Source organism: Lepisma saccharinum, chromosome 5, assembly GCF_977018435.1.
Source record: "Lepisma saccharinum chromosome 5, izLepSacc3.1, whole genome shotgun sequence".
NCBI lineage: Eukaryota > Metazoa > Arthropoda > Insecta > Zygentoma > Lepismatidae > Lepisma > Lepisma saccharinum.
Genome location: NC_139233.1, coordinates 6089432 through 6104473, shown reverse-complemented (window position 1 = coordinate 6104473; position 15042 = coordinate 6089432). Strand labels below are relative to the sequence as shown.

Here is a 15042-nt window from a genome sequence, read left to right as displayed (position 1 = left end):
CGAATGACACAAAAATTTAAATTATATCAATAAAGTACCCATAGAAAATTTACCAATAACTAATATTGCACAAGTCTGATATTAAATGTCAAAAATCAGGTAACTGCAATAGGTTTTCCTTTAAAAGGAAACTGCGTAAAGCATGCCCTACATGAATTATAACTAGAGCCCAGACCTTTAGATGCTGCACCTACAAAAATATAATGTTGGGCACTTCCATATATGGAGTCCTGAATTTTATATATCGCCATATACAGCCATTCCTTGGTACATTATTCCCCCTAATTTGCACTTAAAACACCCCTTTGCACCTAATCATCATCATCCTTTGCAGTTTCCTGCTTCTGGCTGGGTCGGCATAGAAGTCAAGCCTCTCCATTTTTTCCTGGTCTTCCACCACTCCTCTCTTTCCACAGTGCTCCGATGTTGTCCTCTTCTTCTAACACATTATTAATCCTCTTCATGTGTCCAAACCATCTCATCTGTACCTGATCTATCCTGTCCTGAAGCTTCACCACCTCCACTGTCTGTTGGATCTCCTCATTCCTTATTCTATCCCTTCTAGTCTTCCTCAGTACACTCCTTAAAAATTTAATCTCCACTGCCTGCATCTTTCTTTTGTCTTGGATATAGTGAGCGAATTAAAGTAAAAATGTACGATTATATATGAAGTTCTGTAAATCGAGGGAATTCTTGGAAGAAATGGGAAAGTTTTGCCTTGTGGGAGATGAGTTTGCCAAATTAAATCATGCTATGCGTCTAACTCACGCCTTGCACAGAGTATCGGAAGCAGTACGTGCAAGGTACAACATTACAAACAATTTGATCTCGTTGACGAAAAAAGTGCTTATAAAATGTCCAGATAACACTCTGGTCTACAAAGAAAGCATCGGTGATCTTTCAATACCAGCTCATCCTGTTGTCACCCGTTGGGGGAAGTGGATAGAATACTGTGATTTTTTGCTGAGAACTTTGAAAAAAAAAATCACAAATTTTGTCAATAATCTTCACACAGGAAGTTCAGTAGCGGCAACGAAACTGAAAGAATTGGTGCTCGATCTCTCTTTGTGCTCACTCCTTTAAACTAATTTGTGCATCCACAAAGCAACTGGAGGAAGCAGAATTACCAGCCTCTGAACAGTGGTGGATCTTCATGCAAACCAAGAACAGTCTTCAAGGATTTGCTCTTCACAAACTGGAACTAAGTTTGGCCAAAAATTCACACATATTACGAGTTGTAAGTGGTGACGGATTTCATTAGAGGACAGGATTTTTGTTAGCCCGCTTAGTGTCTGTTGAAATACCAACAATGCCTGGCCGATAAATGATTAAGTTTCTTGAGTTCACCAACATAGAAAGGTACAAATTAATTCAGTACAACTTATTCCTTTGGTATTAAAAAAACTGTGCCAAGGATGAGTGAAGGTAAAATCTCAAGGATTCTTTACTGATGAGTGTATATGTAATCAAAGTATATCTTCATTTCTCATAATACTTTCTTTGTAACATTTAAAATGAAAAATTATATAATACACACGAATGTACTTAAGGTTTTCTTGATTTTTTTGCACATAAACATGCATCTATTTTTGTTTTTGTTACCTTCTTTTGCACCTAAAGATCCAGGTTCTAATTATAACTTTGTATTAGGGATAAGCCGATAATGGTGCTCATGTATCAGTAAGTAAGGTGATTGGTGGAGGTACATTGCACAGTGGTTCAGATTCCATTTTACATAGTAGGTGCAGTCCTGATTAGCCTATTGTGCATAAAATGGACTTTGAACCAAACAATATCCTCTGTCAGTTGTTGAAATGCTAAAAGCACTATTTTATCTAAAGCCTGTTCCCTGCAATATTCTGTATTGGGCCACACTGCAATGTGACAAGGCATTCAGGTTGCAAAATATAGTATCCCTCATTTTATATAGTAAATGTTTGTCTACTTCACTTTTGATATGGGTCTTATCTTGCTCCACAAGACCAAAAATTTAATAAGCATATAAGTTCAATAAATAACATGAAGTTAGAAAAACCTAAAGCCCGCACAACCAAAGAAACAACTTTGATATTCTAGTTTTACCTCTTGCATCGGAAAACAAGGAGGGTCATGTGAACCCTTGAACCAATCAGGTTAGTCCAGTTGCCATGGTGATGGGAAATTCTTGTGGTACACTGCATTACCAAAGTTATGCTTTGGAGCAAGACTTCAGAGTCTAAGGCTTTCTTTTAAAGCCTAATGGTAGCCGCCGGCTAGAAAATGAAAACTGTGTCCCATTTTCTCTCTCTACCTGAACAGTGAGTGAAGGGTGCATATTGACAGCGGAAACTGTCATTTATGACTGGATCAGGTATTTGGCAACACTGCTTTTTGTACTTTTAGATTCCCACATCTGGAGACAAAAAGTCTGAGTATGTTTGTTGGTCATGCAGGCCATAATCAGGTACACATCTCAAAATTGATTTAGTAGTCTGTGCATGTGACCTTTTGAAATGCACCTTTGAAGTTGAGCAAATTTTTAAACGATTCTCTCTTAACTTAAAAACTTACATCATTCTGCTTCTCCAGAAACACATTGAGTGCCTGGGAGAGCTTCACGTTCTCCTCGTTGGAAGCTGTGCAGAGACTCTTCAGGTACACTTTGCGGTTTTCAATATCTTCCACTGTCCTCTTCACCCCCTGCGGAGAAAAAATGAAGAGAGTTACAAAATGACATAAATATTTGCTGTAGTATTTCCAAAAGGTAGTTTTAAAATACACTGACAATTATTTGTAATCCTGATACATATTTCTTTCACATGCAATATTTTCAGTATCAATCATTATCAAATGGGTTGGAAACCTACTCCTGCATTTCTTTATACTTCAATAACACAAAGTTGTACCCTGCACAATATAAAAGAAAGCTAGCCATGTTTGATATTTGAAATATTCCCAGTGAAGAATATTTGTAGCAAACATTTCCACCAAAGTTTAAAAATTTGCAACCAGAAGAGGGGGATACAATCTGACATGAATAGACCTCAATGAGCCTATCTATTGAAGACTTATTGCCTGGTATTTAAGGAAGCAAATGAAAATAAAAGAATGGGGGTTGAAAGAACACGACTTATGAAAGGAGCTAGAAGCTGGGAATTTGATAACTTCTAATGCCTAGCCAAGCACCGAAATATCAGACCACTCTTTTCAGGTTAAATATGGAAAAGGCGAGAGTTATCTTTTACTCTGAGTCAATGAAGGAGGAAAAAAGTAGGTGGCCAAGAAATGAGCAAACACCTCTGCTTCCAGGTGGCAGCACTGACTGCTATAATTTCCATTTGCCCTGATGTGCTGGTCTATCATTACCAAATGTAGAAAAAAGCAGCCTCGTGGATGTGGCACCCTTAGCTCATGTAGAAGCCAGTGTCATGGAGCCCATGTTGAGTTCGCCAGTGTGCGACTGCTTCTGGGCATGCAGATGAATGACGACTCCCCTACAGGGTCGCCAGAGCTGTGAGATCCACGTCAGGGCCTGTTCAGAGAATGGCATCTGGCACCAGCTGCTTGATCCAGCACCAAGGCTCCACCAAGGAACCATAGATAAGTACCTGCTCCCATTAGGATGCTCGCCCCTTCACCAATATTATCACCTCTCTCCTAAATTGAATCTAAGTGGGAGTGCTCTTATATTGCTAATGAGAATAAACACATTCAATTGAAAATTGTGTAATGTAAATTTGCTAGTTAACAGGGCCTACCCTCCAAGATATAGGGTGAAATCTGGTATGCCTAAGGTGAATGTCCCCTTTCAAGTCCCCAGGGAACTGCCCTGGGACAGAACCTTAGGACATAAAATTGTGCAGCGTCAAGTGTGCCTTGTTTAATATTTATAATAATAAAAAAAAATTATAAAAATAAAAAAAGTCATAATATTACCTATAGGCAAGGTGGATTGGTTTAAATCACTTTAAACTTTAAATAAATAATTTATAGAAAAATGTTCATGAAGATTTTGTAGATATCAGACTCACATTTGGTGAAAGTACATTAATCTTGTAATCATTTAATAGCGTTCATTGGACTCTAAGAAACAAAATACCGTATATTTCTGAATCAAAGACTAGGTTTTTTGTTGCAATTTCGTGCCCAGAAGTATGAGGTCATCTTGCTCTTGCGGCATATGATGTGGAGTTTTCCTTTTCTTTACTGAACAGAACCATGACATCACGATGACAGTAGCAGTGACACTACAGACTGTGGACCATTCCAGTGAGGAAGACTAAGTGGGATCTGTATCTGACTAAGGGATGTCTGTATCAGATTTTATTTTTTTGTGTACCGGTACTTTTATTGTCTCCTTCAGTTACTTGTAAACCATTTGTAAGCTTTGAAAATAGTTTTTCTGTAATCCCTTGTTGAAAAATGGAGGGTTGTCTTGGATTCAGAGATATATGGTACATGTACTGATGGGGTGAAGCTCATACGAAATGAAATGTAATATGTAAACTTTTAACATACTTAAATTTATCTTGATCTAAAATTCAATACTTTTATAGGAAAAATAGCAAACATTTTGTGTAGAAAAATATACAATCAAGTAAATAGTGTCATTATTAAACTGTAAATAAACATGGCAGCATAAATCTTTCAAAAAAATCATTTAAAAAATTACCAAAATTCAGCTACAAAGACTATAAGAAATATTTTAGTTACAATTTTAGAATACATACAGAATGTTTCTTTTTTTTCCTGTGGAAGAAAAGTTACTGAAATGATTGTAGTTTCATTAACACATTCAACAAACATTTCAATAGTAGCTTCATATGTACAGTATCAGAAACAGAAAAATGTATTATTTACATGTAATTTTTTATTTGCTTTAATCAAACTGTTCAAATATTTTACAGGGCAGTTTACTAGAAAAAGCCTCTCTCTCTGTATATCTATACAAGCCATTTTTAGCGCATATTTTTAAAAAATCGATTTAAATAAAAAAAAATCATCAAAAATGATTTTTTTTTTATTTAATTTGATTTGATATTTTTGATCAAAACTAAGCACTTCACAGAAGCAACACAACAAATCCATACCTTGGCCCCAGCTGCCTCGTAGCCCACCATCTCCAAAAGATTGTGGCCTTCCTGCAGTGGAGACGACGTGATGTCTTCCAGAGTCCTGCAGACCTGGGAGTGAAGCTGTGCCAAATGAGGACTTGAGGCTGGTAAATCTGCTGTTGCTAGCTGAACCTCTAGTTGGTCTAATTTCGTTAATGCCTGCGGGTGAAAAAATAATTTGTACTTAGACAAAAAATCATCGACTTGTAAGAAATAGATGACAGAACACTTTTTGCCAAATTATGTCTTGCACTGTTGTTACAAGATTTGTATTGTTAAGCAATGTAAGATACAAAATAACCTGAGATTGGATTTTTGTTATTTAGCATCACTTTTCTGCCAGTTTTGGCTAATTGCAAAACGAGGAGTGATGCTATCATAAAGCTGAAGGAACACACACAAGGAATGCCCATGGCCAGGCCAGGATTCAAACCCGAAACCCCTTGCATCATAGCATGCTGTGCTAACCACTCTGCCACGGTCAACAACAAAAATATCTTGTATTCTTGATGAAAGTTATTAGTAGCATATGAGGTAACATATGACAATATTGTGCAAGTATTACTTATATCTCCTTTCTTGAATAGTATTCTCAATATTATAGGTACCAACTTTGGGGGTTAAGGGGCAAAGTACGTCTATCTTGCCATCAAGATTTAAGTGGGAGGGCTAAGCTCTATGACTTCACACTGGTGTCATGTTTGCTGGCAGTATAATGCTTCCATAAAAGCCCCTGCACGGTGCAAAGTCATGTGGGTGGGAAAGCCCCACACATTCACATTTGTGGAGGCTGACTGGATGCTCTACCAATTGGATCATTACAGTTTCCATACTGCACACCACTGGCTGCACACATGCTCAACAGAAAACACCATCTTTTGAGTCCTCGTAGCAATGTTGAATCCAGCCACTTCCCTCCAGGGAAAATAAACCTTCACGGAAAGTGGGGGAGGGGGGTTATGTCACACATATCAAATTATATTACTAATAAAACAGTACTAGTAATTTAAAATTGCCTCTTACCTGTGATCAAGTGTAACTAGATATAATGAACTATTATTTTAAGAATGAGATATAAAATATTGAAATGACATCCTGTGTATTTTTCGTAGAGCTTCAATATCATTTTCAAATGCATTTCACCCAATTTGAACCTGATCATGGTCAAGGTACGTTTAATTAAAGTGAATGAGGGAAAGTCAAAGTGAAAATGGATGCTAAATTTCTTAGCTATTCTCCGAATGCTCTGCCAGGTTATTCAAAAAAATTTCGGGGGGGCTTTATAAATTCAGGGGGATTCTTCCTGGGCCACCCCCTGAATTCATCCCTGCCTCATAGCATCAAAGAGAGGCCTTAATGAGCAAAGTGTTACTAAGGAAAGTTGTTCATCTTCATGTCCTCAACATGCTGTGAAAGTTTGTTGGTGTTGCATGGCATGGCAACACTCTGATTTTATAAAGTTTGCAAAGTGGAACGTTTTTTTTTTTTAAAAAAAGAAGAAATTTTACTGTCAATTTTAAAATATTTATATACTTTCTTGAAACTTTCCTGGTGGCGAATGATGAAGTTTTATAGGGATATCAACCAGACCTAACATCACTCTCATCTTCAGGGATTGAAGAACGTCACTTCAATCCCTGAAGATGAGTGACGTTAGCTCTCGGAAACCTATCTGGAAATCACCTGGCTGATATCCCGAGAGAACTTCTTCATTTATATACAGAGCATTCCCTGACATTCGCTACGAGACTCTCCTGCATGCGGCCCGGCATCAGCGCTTGTCTTTACCGTTGAACGGGTTCTGTGACAGTCGCTAGAGTCTGCTATTAAAATTACAGTTTTCATATTGTGTATTAACCTTGACTACAGAAGGTGTTGAAAGTGATGTCCCTCTGCTGCAACACATTCCTGGCATCTCCCAAGGAAATTGGCATTTACACGTGCAAGTTCGTCTACTGTAATTCTCCCGATTTCTCGTACAATACTCTATTTTAACTCACGGATGGTGTGCGGATTGTCTTTGTATACTTTATCTTTTGCATTTCCACATTTTTCTTTCCACTTTTATTCAGAACTGACCCTGTTACTCTAAACTTTTTTACGAGGTTTAATATAGTGGTCCTATGTGGAACGGGAACACCAGGAAATTTCGTTGCAAAACGTAGTCGCACTTCTCCACAATTCCTCTTTCCGAAGTAACACTCGACAAGATAAATCCTTTGTTGTAATGTAAACTTTTGTGGTGCCATATTAAGCCACAAACTTCAACACATGGACATGACACAATACAACTTCCAAGAGAAGATTATAGTGGCGTCTGTCTGCAACATCAACAGAAAGGGAAAAGAACGAAGGCAGGGAGAGCGAAAAAAAACAGACTGTAGCATGCGACTGTCGCGGACCCGTTCACCGGACCAGTTCGCCAGGCTGCTTGCCGCAGTGTCTCATAGCGAATGTCAGGGAATGCTCTGTACTTTGTTTATTCATTCTTAGTTGACGATATCACTTGCCTCATGTGTGCTACTCTAACCTAATTAATCTTTTTCATGAGTAACCTCACCCACATTCTTATTCTAACAACATTCTTGAGAGATGAGGTGCTTTGCCCTTCTACCAAATTGCCATCTATGGTATAGCCTCTGATAAATGCTAAATAATATGCTACACCCTTTCACAGCACAGATGAAAACAGTAAGGAAGGAAGTGCATATATACTTACAGTGTGGGCTAATCTGAAGAAGGATATTGAGTGGGTGAGTAGTGTGTGTCTTTGTTCCAATTGCTCTAAATACTCTGCACACGTGTGAAGGATCATGTATGCTCTGGTTTTCACTTGCTCTGCTGCAGAATGCCCTGAAGTAGTGAGTTGTTCGGTTGCCTTTGTTATTTTCAATGCTTTGTCTTGAAGTTCCTGTAAAATAAATATTGTCAAATAGTAAATGTCACCTACTACCATCAGATTTTACTTTCAAAATTATAATAGAAAAGCAAAATCTCTCGCATGTTGATGAGTGCATGCATGCATAATGCCACATCTACAGTAAAACAAAATAACTTTGGAACCCTAGTTTCTAGCATAGTGTGCCATTGCTCTACCAAATGAGGTATTCAGCTTTGTTTTTCTCCTGCTTTTTCTACATAGTACTCACCTGGGTACAGGGGCGCCGACTTGTCAAAGTTATTGGGGGGGCTCTGATCACTGAAATAAATTAATGAATGACTCACTCCCTCCCTTTTTTAAATTTTGGCCTCAGTGTTCGGAATCTCGTAAAAGCCCATGAATTCCTCAAAAATATTAAAAAATTTATTTACAGTTGTTCAAAATTTCAATTGTTCACGGATGGATATGCCACAAGTTTCGTTAACCATAATAGCAAAATATTCCCGACTCTTAATATCTGCTACCACGGAGTGCAAAATAGGGCCTCCTCGATGGCGCAGTGGTAGCGTCATTGCCTTCTAATCGAGGGGTTCCGGGTTCGATACCTGGTGGAGGCTCAAGTGGTTCGGATCCCACTTTAAACTGTAGGTCCAGTCCCGATTAGCCTTACTGTGCATAAAGTGGACTTAAAACACCAACTCAAACCAAAAAAACGGAGCGCAAAATAGATCTCTATAATACATCAATTATCTCATTCTGAATGTCATGTGAGAGCCATTTGTAGCCCGAACGTCCCATTCACTCTCCTAGTTCATGCACATCTTCTTGAAAGTCTTTTTAGTAAAAATGTTAACAATACTCATAATTATATACTTAGTATATAGTAATAAGTCATGTATTTTGCTGTCTGTGGTCATAGCCCCCCCCCCCAAAGTTGATGGTTTAGCAGTCTCAGCCCCCCAAAGTTGATGGTCTATAACTTCAAATATGTATTTAAAGTTAAGTTCATGTGGCACAATTCAGAGTAAACTTTACAAAAGCAGCAAAATAATACATTAGATCCTCTTAAGCAAAATTATTTGGGGGCTCTGCCCAGCCATCGTTAACATTGGGGGGGGGGGGGGGTTGAGCCCCCAAGCCCCATGAAGTCTGCGCCAATGCCTGGGTATGTCAAAACTTATGGTAAACAGTGTGTTATTTGAAAATAATCCAGTGAAGAGGGGGAGGGAATTTCCAGGAACTCTTTTTCCAAGCATTGGAACTGCTTTTATTGTACCTGGTCTCACAAAAAGCATGTTACACAACTCTCAATAAGACATTATTAAACAAATACTCCTACAATATGCATTGTACAATAATACGAATGGACTACATATAGGTTAATAAATCCCAATGTGGAGGGTATTACTGTAATGATTCAAAATACCAACTGGAGAACTTAAATCCCATTGAGCAAAACCCATCAATGTATTTCTCCAATCAAAAAATTGTAGAATTGTAATAGGTTAAGGTAATATAATTCCCATTGTATTATAGTAATCATTTGTAATCAGTAGTAAAGCATAGTATTAAAAGGAAGGCAAGTGATATTTGAATATAATAGAATCCCAAAAGGAAAGGAAGGGGGATTACATGTATTACATTACATTACCTATTTGCCCCAGTTTTCTTATGGAAAAAGACATTGGGTTCGTCAAAAGATCAAACATTTAAGTGATGATGATGATGATGACTCTAGCAAGACATATCATCCTCCCCACACCCAGAGACCATATTTCTCATTTCAAAATTATTTGTCATGTTATTGAAACAGTAAAATGATTGCTATTATTTATAAATTCTTGCATTTATGTTCATTGGGTAAATTCACAATACAAATAATATCAGAAGATAGTTTCAATGCTTTTTTCTTCACCCAAAGTTCTATGCAAAAGTCATGTTTGATGGCATAGCATGTATGTGCAATCTGATCTACATAAATATCCCAACAGAAATAAATTTCAACTAGAGCTTTTGGTTGGTGCTTGTCTCCCTGCAAATACCACCCTACCAACAATAATTCAAAAAGTGGTGATCCACTCATGGCCAAAAAAGCAGGCCCGTAGCCAGGCTAGGGCCAGGGCCCCTGGCACTACTGTCAGCCCCTTTGACTATTTTGTGTAATTTGTTTGCAGTGAAGGGTGAAAATGTAGACAGCAGATATTATTTTGCTCACAACTTGGGTGAAGGATAAATTCACAGAGCATGAAAAACAGCTATTACATTCGTTCATCTTGTTTATAAGAAGTTTAAATAGCGACAAGTACTTAGAATATTCTCTTCTCTAGACTTTAGAAAATTCCTTCATACGGGAGCTGTACCTTCGCTGCCCCTGTTGTGAGTTGTGACCTCCCATTTAGACTAACAAACTCTCTAGCCTTCCTAAACCCGAAGGTTCATGGATGCAGCAACACAGGCCTTCCATCTGTCCCTATCTTGAGCAAGTTCTATATACTCTTTTCCATTCCTACCGATTTCCTTTAGGTCCATCTCAACGTTGTCCCTCCATCTTCGTCTTGGCCTTCCTACAGGTCTCTTACCATCAGGTTTCCCAACAAGAATCCTGTGAACTCCTCTTTCCTCTCCCATTCGTGCCACATGGCCTGCCCACCAAAGTCTTCTTGATTTAATTATTCTAATAATATCTGGACATGAATACAAATTATGTACTTCTAAATTATGTAACCTTCTCCACTCACCTGTCTCCTCATCCCTTTGAGGTCCAAATATTTTCCTAAGGAACTTATTTTGAAATACTCTCAATTTATGTTCCTCTTTCAATGTAAGGGACCAAGTTTCATACCCATATAATACTACAGGCAAAATTACTGTTTTGTATATTTTAACTTTTAGTTTCTTAGATATTAAACAAGAAGACAAAAGTTTATGAAGAGAGAAGTAACATGCATTTCCTGAATTAAGCCTACTTTTTATTTCCTCTTTAATATAATTTTCATTTAGACAGACACCTGTAACTTTGACACGTCATCATGCAAATTCCCTCGGTATCTGTGTTAAAGGTCAACATGGAACGAAGGGGAGTTTTATTGTTTCGACCTGGAGGTGATATGTACGCTAGGTACTATGATTAAATACTGTCCATTTTTCTTCTGTGATATAAATACACTCCTCACAAAAAATTTGGCATATTGTTAAATTAGGCATTAGGTGATAGGCACAGCCTTAGAATGCAACAACACATGGCATCTGTGTCTGCTGGATCTTATTGTGTTTTCACAGACACATGCTATCATGCCTATCACGTATTACCTAATATAACAATATTCCAAACTTGTTCCTAATATAACAATATTCCAAACTTTTTGTGAGGAGTGTATCTGTATCATCAAAAGTAGTATGGAGTGTGTAATTAAGGGATGATTTCAGTAGCAATCAATTGACACTTCAAGTGATATTTTAAAAGATAAAGAAAAAATGTAGTATTTGTATGATGTTTCTAAAATATATATATAACTTAAATTTACCTTCATTTAATACTGTTAAACATTTGAAAAATAAACTTGGTTTACAAAGCCCCCCTGAGGATTCACATGAAAGAAGTCCTGACTATGAGTATTTTTTTTTTTTTTCTAAAGTGGAGGATGAAAAACATCCGTATCAATCAACAGCACTTACTTTAGCTGCGGCTATAAGTTTGTTGTGCTCATGGAGCAGAAGCTCTGAAGATGACTGGGATTCCCCAAGCTGAGTAACTTTTACTAGCATCTCCCTCCTGTTCTTCAGGTGAGCATCGACATCATCCAGGTCTCTCGAGAGGAGCAGCAAAGCTAACCACTGCTCCACCTGGGTCTTCCTCTGCTGCCACATGAGCTCAACTAATCGGCGCTGATCGTGCAGAGCTTCCAGCCAATGCTCCACCTGGGAAATAGCTGGAAAATAAATAAAAGCTTATTGCACTTAATTTTAACTTAATTGGAACATCGTAACATCATAAAATTATCCTTCTGATGAAGCAACCACACAAGTGGGGAAATTGATCGTGAAGAAAAAGTGTGCGGAAAATGTACTGTAAGTTCATTAGAGTGAATTGCCTTTGAACGCGTAACCGTAAAACTGATATCTTTAAGAGTGTTGCATGTGTTGGCCAGTGCTTAAAGTGCAAATATCCTATCTAGAGGATGTTTATGTGGAGAAATGCTTGCAGGGATCAACATGGAGACATCACAATAGGTGAGGAGGTGCTAATACAAATGTTCTAACTGGGGGTGATGATATCATCTCACTGTACCCCTTCCACACTGAGCACTGGTGTTGTTAACCAGATAAATTGTCCATCGGTATTTTCATACATTCTTCTTACATGTAATCCTTTATCTTTTCAAATTACACTCCTCACAAAAAGTTTGGAATATTGTTATTTTTACGTTACACAATAGGTGATAGACACAGCCTTGAAATGCAAGTACACATGGTATCTGTCTCCTGGACGTTCTCATCTTTTCGCCAACGTATACCACCGTGCCTATCACCTATTGCCTAATACATATAATAATATTCAAAACTACTTGTGCCTAATATAACAATGTTCCAAACTTTTTGGGAGCAGTTATTTTTATATTCAATCCATATCCATTAAGCGTACATGTATTCCTTCTTTTCCAATTTTTCGTATTTTTCAAAGTATATTCTTATAATCCATCTTTGCATTGTAATTAATCTTGCAGACAAGTGTCTGTCATAAGAGCAGCTCTCAATGTCAAAACATGCCTGCTCTAATAAAGATTATTATTATTATTATTATTCACACTTCTAAGGAATGGAGTTTCATTGATGCCCATGCAGAAGTTGTACCAACAAATTTGTTGGCATTTTGTTTCATTTCTAGAACCTCGCATTGCATAAAACAAAATCTATAAACATGGTACTGGACAATTTGCTTAGTGTTATTTTCGTTTTCCACACAATAAAGAAATAAATTTAATTAGTGGGGAGTTACTTTTAGTCCAGACTACTAAAACAATCAAATGCAGGAAAATAAGGTAAAATCTAGGACTGAGTACCCAAAAAAGAACACATCTCCTTAATGAAAATATTGGGGAGTGGAATTAAGATATTGTGAAAAAAAATGTTTTAAACTGAAATGAAGAATATTGAAATTGAATCATTTCAACAGTATGATTTCTTGTTTAATATGCAGGACATTTCTTCAAAACACTGCACATTTCAGCCAAACAATGAGAAAAATATTAATACATGCAATTATTGAAGTTAAAGCTCCTAGTGGGTTGAGGGGAGGGGGTATTGGTCAAACCTTGGGGATAGGTGATGGTATCCTTGTTATGAAGATTTCAGACCGAAGTGACAGGTGACAAGTGGGTTTACACTGAAGAGACTTGAGCATCATGGGCCCCCTTCAGTCTACAAGCAAGCATACCAAGCATGTGTAAACAGCAGACTGATGTGGCAGAATGCACGGTATTGAGAAAGTGGTCAGTCTAAGCAACTTGCAAGTGACTCATGCAGCTTGTTATGTCGCTTTGGTGCAAAAGGTTGCATTAATTACTGAGGGTTCGCTTCCAAGGGGTAAAAGTCCCTTGTCGCTTCAGTCTGAAAGCTCCCTTATGGTTCAACATTTATCCTAGATGGACGGATGGCATCCCCAGCACTCCCTCCCCTCCACACCAGTGGCGAAGCTCCTATGAGGCTTAGCCTACACAAAAAATGTTTAAATTAAAATGTTGTTGTACCCTGTAACAATCAAAGTTCATTAAAACAAATTAAACTATGTAATCCGAACGTTTGGTTCCACCGATGCTTCCAGATGTCTCGTCAGTCAGGCCAGAAAGAGAGAGCGTGTTCAGTCCAAACTGTGAGGCTTCTGACGAAAAGCCTCGCGGTAAAAGGCAGGTACAGCGTGAGCTCTGTGTAGGTGGGAGGAAAGGGTAAGGGGAGGGGGAGGGGGAGGGGGAGGGAACTGCCGATTCGCTGGGTGAAAGCGGCTAGCCTCAGAACCAACCTGTTGTGCTTCTAGTCTTCATGTGCATGCACGCGTGTGTTTGTGTGTGTGTCACATAGTGTATTTGTGTTATAAAAATGGCTGATACTGAGAGAACATTGACGTCATTGTTTGAGGAATTAAAAGAGAAACCATTTTCAAGTTGGACCAAATGTGCTTACAAAGATAGGCGATGGACACCACTATGATGGGGCCTCTGTAATGGCAGGTGATCGAGGAGGCGTGCAAATCTTTTTGAAGCAAGTATGTCCACGAGCTATATTTTTACATTGCTATGCTCACAAATTAAATCTAGTGCTGCTACATTGTTCTAAAATAATCAAACAAGTCAGGCTTTTCATTTATAATTGTGCAGCTTTCCATACATTTTTCAGTAAATCCTCAAAGAGAACAGTACTCTTAGAAAGTAAAGGATTCAGATTGCCAAAAGCATGTAATACCCACTGGAATTTTAATTCCCAGGCAGTGCATACAATTTATGGAAAATACAATGAGCTGAAAGACATTTTCCAGACAATTACAGATAATATTGAAGATTGGGATGCAGATTCGTTCAATTGTGCCTCGGGTCTGCTTAACACACTTGATAAATTGCAATTTACTTTCCTGCTTTGTCTTTACAAAATATAGACCACCTTTTTGTACTCCTTCAATACAAAGTTGCATCAGACATAAATATGTGTAACACAGAAATCAAGAAGACCATTGAAGTAATAAGGAATATGAGATCAGAAAATACTGTGAAATTATGTGTTGAAAACTCTAAGAGGATTTGAAGTGAAATAAGTGTAAGTGAACAAGACTTCATGGCTCTCAGATGTTCAACCTACGAAATCTTACACACACTGACTGTACAAATGGAAATACATTTTGGAGATCTTGAAAAGATAAAATTTGTTGAATTGCTAGACCAAAATAGTTTTGGGGGATATAAACTACATTTTCCTGTGATGAAATTAAATAACCTTCTGTCCACATATCCATTTTTCAGCAAGGAACGATTAGAAAATGAATTAAGAATATCTATGCTGATGAAGAAAAGCATTTACCTC

General features: G+C 37.8%; 1 protein-coding gene across 21 annotated transcripts in view; it reads right to left on the bottom strand.

Moving 5' to 3' along the window:
• The window catches only part of sls (sallimus), an 854140-nt gene that overhangs the window by 580486 nt on the left and 258612 nt on the right, over positions 1–15042 (bottom strand). For all 21 annotated transcript variants that reach the window (XM_083122061.1, XM_083122066.1, XM_083122070.1 and 18 more), the window contains 4 exons: positions 11650–11903; positions 7813–8004; positions 5070–5252; positions 2551–2679 (listed from right to left, as the gene is read on the bottom strand). In XM_083122061.1, coding sequence (XP_082978187.1) covers positions 2551–2679; positions 5070–5252; positions 7813–8004; positions 11650–11903 — 758 coding nt within the window. The remainder of the gene's footprint in view (positions 1–2550; positions 2680–5069; positions 5253–7812; positions 8005–11649; positions 11904–15042) is intronic.